The sequence below is a fragment of the Morus notabilis genome, unplaced genomic scaffold (genome assembly GCF_000414095.1).
Source record: "Morus notabilis unplaced genomic scaffold, ASM41409v2 Scaffold855, whole genome shotgun sequence".
Lineage (NCBI taxonomy): Eukaryota > Viridiplantae > Streptophyta > Magnoliopsida > Rosales > Moraceae > Morus > Morus notabilis.
The window spans coordinates 31,644-39,089 of NW_010365497.1; the positions used below are offsets into that span (position 1 = coordinate 31,644).

Consider the following 7,446-nt stretch of genomic DNA (forward strand, 5'->3'; position numbering starts at 1 on the left):
ATGAATACACTGAACAATTCTTGAAATTGCCACCGACATACTTTTTGACTTTTTTTTGAAAAAAAAACGATATTTGACCTTTATTTTGTTGCTGAAGACCAATTTTTTATTTATTTGGCTAGGTGGAGAAAGAATTGGAGGAAAAAACATTGTTAATAAAAAATAGGTAATAAGTGGTGGTTATAACATTATTTTGATGTAGATCCAAAATAATAATACACAAACAATTGAAATGAGATAGGATCATTACATCAAAGTGATAAAAAAAAAATATATTGTCAGTTTCAACTCTAGGCCTCATGGTTATAAAATAATAATAATAATAATAATAATAATTAATAATAATAATAATAATAAATACCAGCCTCACGGGAAACGAGATAATGCGTATTAATATATTATTGGAGGGAAAAAAAATCAATTTCAACCCTAAGTCTGACTTTTTTTTTCCTTATATACATACAATATTTTTTCCTTTTTTTTTTTTTTTGTTTTTTTGACGAAGAATTTTACTTCTAAGATCCAACCAAACCTATTTCAAATCAGCGCTAAAGAACATTGCCGCTTACACATATTTATGATCCAATCAAGGCAAACGATCATAATTAGATCTCGGACAAAGAGTCAAATGCAGACATGTAATCAAATATATTATTACACTCCTAATTATAAAACGATAATTTTTTGGATCACTAACCAACACCAGTCATTCCCCTACGATTCTCATTGCCTTAAAAAGCGCTGCTTTTTCCATGCACACGCACATTCCATGTATATCACTAGCAATTTCCTTCCCACATTCCATATATTCTCTCTTAATTATTTAAATTGTATATTTGTCTCTGTGCAAGAATATTATAATGGAAATAAAGAAATTTGTGTTTGAGCCTCCTCCAAATTATGAGGTGTCCACGTATTGCATGTGAAAATTGTTAAACATGTTGCATCGTCGGATCTCATTCCTATCTCGTCTCCTTTTCCCTTTTCTTTTTTTTTTTATTAATAATGTGACCACATGAAACCAAACCAACAATCTTAAAAGGGTATGTTACGCGCTCCTCATCTAAGTGTGGGTGGCCTATCAGCTAACATTCTCGTGAGCATTTAAGCGCCCCTTCAATAATATTTAGGAGTATGCCAAACTCTAATATCTGTATATATAATATAATACATGGAGATTCTCTAATACGTCTGGTGTAGCAGTATGTCAATTTTTTTTAACTATTGAATATTCATATTTTTTGACTTTTATTTAATTTAATGTAGATTTAACGGTTAAAATTAGCGTACTAGAAAATGTAATATAATATATATATATATATATATATATGATACGGACATGTTGACGTATATATATGATTGTGGTTTTAATGGTACTATTTATCCACATGTGAATATTGTTGTTTAAAGCTTGTCATATTGATCGGGTTACGGTTGTAATATATATATATATATATATATATAGTATTAAGAGGGTGATTCTTTGTCATTCCATCATTTTTGCAGCCAAGAACTCATCAAGATGGAGTACTTGACAACTAGAAAGTTTTCAAGTTCTCTCTTGATCTTTGTTGCCTTACTATTGCTCTTTTCCCATCTTTCTTTAGCTACCTCTCGTGATCATCATGATCTTGGTAGAAGAGGAATTTTGAGGAGAAGTACGAAATGGAGATCGAAGCAGGAGATTAAGAGGTGTAATATGTACAACGGAAGTTGGGTTTTTGATGATTCATATCCTCTTTACGAATCTTTGGATTGTCCTTTCATTCGCAAGGAGTTTAATTGCATAAAATATGGTCGTCCTGATCGTTTATATCTCAAGTACAGATGGCAACCCAATGATTGTGACTTGCCAAGGTACGTTGTTTCTATCTTGTTTAATATCTGTGTTATATATGTATGGAAAATGAACAGAAAAGGAGAAACTTTTGTAGGAGAAAAGTAGTTGAAACAGAAAAGGGAATACTAAAAGGAGAAACTTCTGTGGAGGGAAAAATTTTAAAATCAAAATTGTCTTTTGTTGTCTCTTTTCTAATGTTGAACAATAGGGATTTCTATCTCATGTTGACTCTTTTTTTTTTTTTTTTTTTTTTTTTTAAATATCCGTGAAATGTAGTTCTTATAAGATATGGGAACGCAATTGCAGGTTTGATGGTATAGATTTCTTGAAGAGATTAGAGGGGAAGAAGATCATGTTCGTAGGGGATTCTGTTAGTCTCAACCAATGGCAATCGCTTCTGTGCTTGCTTCATGCTTCTGTGCCTCATTCCAATATCACACAACAGAATGATGGCTCAGTTTCTTCCGCGATATTCCAGGTAATTATTTTTTTTTAATGACGTTTTAAGGAGGAGAAATTGGCAAGAAAATTCGTAACAAAGAACTTAAATTATGAAGTGCAGACTAGGAAGTTGAAATTTAGGCCTCGTTCATTTCGCTGATTCGAGTTTAGAATTCGAGTTTTGCTACAGTAAAAAGCTCTCAGAAACAGTCACATCTAACTTTTTTACTGCAGTAAAAAATTCTCACATAACATCACATCTGAACTCGAATTAAAAACTCGAATTAGCGAACCGAACGGGCTCTTAGTCATTGTTACTATAGCAGAAAACTGAAAATACACTTCCATGGAAACAAATGTTTTATGAGTACCAGTTTGCTTGTGATTCACAGGATTATGAAGTTTATGTTTCGCTATTCAATTCTCACTATTTGATTGACATCGAAGAGGAAGATATTGGCCGCGTTTTGAAACTTGATTCGTTGAAAAACGGCGATTTGTGGAAGGAAATGGACGTTCTGATCTTCAACACTTGGCTTTGGTGGTATAGAAGCGGACCTAAGCAACCGTATGAGCTCTATGAACACAAAATATAAGTCGTTCCTCTAGAAGTATTACAAGATGAAAATTTGATTATTACTTGAAGCATCCTAATGGAATTCTCCTAATTGCAGATGGGATTATGTTCAAGATGGTGACAGCATACTCAAAGACATGGACCGAATGGAGGCTTTTCGAAAGGGTTTAACGACATGGGCAAATTGGGTTAACTCAACTGTGGATTCAAGAAAGACTAGAGTCATTTTCCAAGGAATTTCTCCCTCTCATTACAAGTAAGCCACTTTCATTTTCTTTTTTTTTTTCTGTCTCTTATCCGCCTCTACTTTTCTGTTCATGACATGACGTGAAATCTTTCTTAAAATTAGTGGCACGGAGTGGAACGAACCAAATGTGACAAACTGTGGAAACGAGACGCAGCCCATTAGTGGTTCAAGCTACCTCGGCGGCTTACCACGGGCGACGTACGTGGTGAAAGATGTCTTGAACCAGATAGCGAAACCAGTTCATCTGCTGGACATAACCACTTTGTCGCAGCTAAGAAAAGACGGGCATCCCAGCAGTTATAATGCCTTCAGGGGCATGGACTGCACACATTGGTGTATTGCTGGTGTCCAAGACACTTGGAATGAGCTTCTGTATGCAGCTCTCTTTTACTTGATACAGGAAAGAAATTAGGAAGTTTTTGGTATTAGTTAATACTACGAGGTACTAGCCACTAGGTTTCTAGTTTGATTAATCTATTGTTATACAATTAGTCTCCAATAAATGGGCAATCATTTGTGTCTGAACCACGCAAAAACCTTTACAAAATTTGCTATGATGAACTTCATCCTGTTCTGAAAGTCATATTTCAGCAAATAAGTGTAACTTTGACAAGAACTTCCTTCGACTCAAAACAATGTCATGTAACACGTCACCAACCGTTCATCTCGAAGCAACAATTGATTCAACGACCAAGGAACCGAGGGCAACGGTGTATGATCATTGCAAGATCGGTAGCAGTAACTCCAAATCCACTCAACGACGGCTGGAGTATAAATAAGCTCGATACATCCTCTTTTCTACAACCCCAATTGCTCAAAAACTTCTTTGGAGTCCTTGGGGTGGTCCTTTTCTTCCTCTTCTACACAATCTACTTCGGCTTGGCAAATCGTCGAACAAGTGGTGAACACTCCTAGCTAGCTTCTTGGTAAAGAAAACAGATGTGGAAAAGTGGGTAATAAGCCTTGACGAAGCTTCATTAGAACACCAAATCCAGGTTTTAGAAGTACACACTTTGACAATGATTTGAATCACGGAGACTGCCCATTACAGTGGTATATTTAGAGCAAAATATTTTTCCAACTTTAAGTGAAAAATGATCGAAAATGAAGAAGTGGGTATTGATCGAATCCAAGTTCTTCTTCTGAAATCTCTATACCAGTATAGATTTATTCAGATTGAATGAAACTTTAAAGCTCAAAGCTTTATTCGTGTGCCTTTTAAGAACCATGTGGGGGGTGAAGAAGACATAGGAGCGAACAACAATTATTACGCAGAAATGAAGAATAAGTTATTGACGGCTAAAATGTAGTAATAGTAAGTTTTATTTTGTTTTTGTTTTTGTTTTTGTTTTTTTCAAGTTAAGAACAAATGAAGGGAGAAACTGATGAGAGCAGTCAGTGAAGAGACCCCGGAAGAGGTACGGAATTTCTGAAGCAGAAAATCCTCGTACATCGTACTTCTTTCTTGTTGCGCAAAACGAAGCGTTTTGTTTTTGTTTTTTTTTTTTTTTTTTTTAAAAAGTTTTTTTTTTTTTTTTTTTTTTTTTTTTTTTTAAACAGTTTTTTTTTTTTTTTTTTTTTTTTTGCTATTTTTTTCCCGCTACTATTTATAAAGTGCTCCCAAATTATGTCGTTAATCTCTCTTTACCCTCTAAATTTCATCATGCACCGCTCAATAACCCCAAACTTTGTTCCATTTGCAAATAAAACCTTTTTGTCCCATTCAATTCGCTTTTGATCCCTTTTTATGTGCAAAAATGATCTTTTTAAGCCTTTTTAGTAAATGATTCAAGTTTTGTTAGATTAGGAAAATAATTATATTTAGAGATTGCTATCTGTGATTGATTAATTTATAATACATTCTTAATTTACTAATATCAATCAATGATAAACCAGTTCCAATTAATAAATTAACGGTTTATTATCAATAATTAATAAATTAACGGTTTATTGTCGATAACTATTAATAAATTATAATATATAAGTGATTGACCGCTATAAAAAAGTGGTTTGCTTAAAAAAAACAAAAGTGGGAGATTTATCTAAAAGAAAAGCTTTGTCATTAATCAAAAGGGTAGACAAAACCGCCATCCGCCTAAACTTTCCAAAAAACAGGTGGTGTCTAATTCTATTGTCCCATTGCTATTGTATGCATTACTGTCCCTTTAAGTAAATATTAAAGACAAGATGATTTTATCATCAAATGAGGTCATAAATATATACCCTTCCTTTCCCATCAGATCAAATGGACGCCAAAATCATCATTTGCCATTTGAGGGATTTTATGTTCCTTTGAAATTGCTTCCTTTCCCTTTTGTCTTTTTTTTTTTTTTTTTTTTTTTTTTTTTTTTTTCTTTTTTTTTTTTTTTTTTTTTTTTTTTTTTTTTTTTGCTTGCTACAAATTGTTGCTTCTCAATACAATACTCAGAAAAGGTTGCTTCTCATCTGTTTTTGTTTAGAAGAAGAAGCAATTCATACACAAGACTTTAGCCTAACTCAAAGCTCTCTTACATATACTCTTCTTCAATATTCCCCATCATTAGGTGTTATCCACGTGTTAGCATCATGCATGTGAAAATTCGTAAACATAATGCATCGTCTGATCTCATTCCTGTCTCGTTCACTTTTATTATTATTATTATTATTATAGATACATGAATATTGATAGAACTAAACCAACAATTTCAAAAAAGGGTCATTCTTTGTCATTCCATCAATTTTTTGTTGGAGCCAAAAACCCTAAAGAACTAACAAAGATGGACCACTTGAGAAGTAGAAAATCATCAAGTTCTCTCCTCTTGGTTGTCATACTTTTGGCCTTTTCACATCTTTCTTTAGCAAGCTATAGTGAACAAGATCTTAATAGTAAAGGAATAAGAATGTCTATGAAAGGTAAAAAGCAGAAGAAGAGGTCATGTAATATGTACAAAGGAAGTTGGGTTTTTGATGATTCATTTCCTCTTTATGATCCTTTGGATTGTCCTTTTATCGCAAGGAATTTGATTGTATAAAATATGGTCGTCCTGATCGTTTATACCCAGTAATTGTGACTTGCCAAGGTACATTATTTCTATCTTGTTTAATATGTTTGTGGTGTTTGTGAAGGAATAGTATTTAAATGAGCAACTCTACAGGGGGAAAATAATTCAAACAGAAATTGCTTGTGTCTTCTCTAATGATGAGCAGGAAAGGTTTATCTCTCATGTCGTGATATATATATATATATTTTTTTTTTGTTTTTGAGATACTTTCTCCTATGGTTCTGTGAATTAGTTCTTTTAGGGTGTGACATTCCATATGTGGTCCATTTTTGTCCTTGTTTAATAGCTTTGTGGTGTATGAAAGGAATAATATTTATGAACGAGCAACTTTATGTGACGACCCTCCTTTGAGGCCGCCACTGTTACTAACTTTTTAACTTGTACTTACTGGGGTTTCTTAAAATATGCGGAACATTTTTTTTTTTTTTTTATTTAAGAAGGAATACTTTCATAATTTGTAACAATAATTTCAAATAAGTGAATCACTAAATTTCTTAAAGCTTTTCTTAATTTTAGTTAAGATAAAACCTTTTAGGAATATCCTTCAAATGGAATAGCATTTGAACTCTTGTTTTAAATACTCATTAAAAGCTTTTCTAAAACTAGTCATTTCAATCGGCCATCTCATTTGACTTTAAAACGGATTTCGTGAGAAATCTTAAATTCAAGTACATCTTAAAGTCCTTCTAAAATTACTCATTTAAATCGTCATGTTTAAAATTCATTTATTTGTTGCATGCACTGTAACATTCTAAAACTTAAATACTCAAAACTAGGGTTGTTAGTTACAACCTTGGTTTTCTTAACATACATATGTACGTATACTTTTTAAACATACATACTTGAAACTTTTGAATCATATAGACATATACATGATTTTTCTTAAACTTACGGCGGAAAATAACTGCGTGAGCGGTATCCATTCCCATCTCCACCATTCGTCCACCGCTCGCCATTGCCCTTCAAGAATTGCTGATAGGTTTCTTACCTACAACATGAACATATCTGATTGAGCTTTCGCTCAGCAAGTAGGAACTATATCTCACAAAATAACTGTAAGTACACATGAATAAATATGCATGAGCTGATTATGCTTAATTATGATGTCTTATCATAATTTTATTATCTTATCTTATCTTATCTTCCTTACTGATGGGCCCGAGTGCTCGCGTACCACTTGCGCGCAATCATCGGAACGTGAGGGTTTGCAAGGTCCCCCACGACACCGTGATTATAACTTGAATGCCTCCCTTGAGTCGGAGGAAATTATTGTTATTTTCTTTTTCTCCCTTGTGGAGCT

General features: G+C 33.3%; 1 protein-coding gene across 1 annotated transcript; it reads left to right on the forward strand.

Annotated features, from left to right (window-relative positions):
• Positions 1–1,511: 1,511 nt before the first annotated feature.
• LOC21391968 (protein trichome birefringence-like 41) lies at positions 1,512–3,517 on the forward strand. The gene is made up of 5 exons (XM_010108100.2): positions 1,512–1,857; positions 2,147–2,318; positions 2,674–2,849; positions 2,956–3,114; positions 3,208–3,517. The coding sequence occupies exons 1-5, from the start codon at positions 1,523–1,525 to the stop codon at positions 3,515–3,517; spliced, it is 1,152 nt and encodes a 383-aa protein (XP_010106402.1). The 5' UTR covers positions 1,512–1,522.
• Positions 3,518–7,446: the final 3,929 nt, after the last annotated feature.

Coding starts and splice junctions, on each gene's coding strand:
- LOC21391968 (XM_010108100.2), top strand. CDS start 1,523: ATGGAGTACTTGACAACTAGAAAGTTTTCAAGTTCTCTCTTGATCTTT. Junction 2,850..2,955: donor AGAAGCGGACCTAAGCAACC/GTATGAGCTCTA, acceptor TCCTAATTGCAG/ATGGGATTATGTTCAAGATG. Junction 3,115..3,207: donor ATTTCTCCCTCTCATTACAA/GTAAGCCACTTT, acceptor TCTTAAAATTAG/TGGCACGGAGTGGAACGAAC.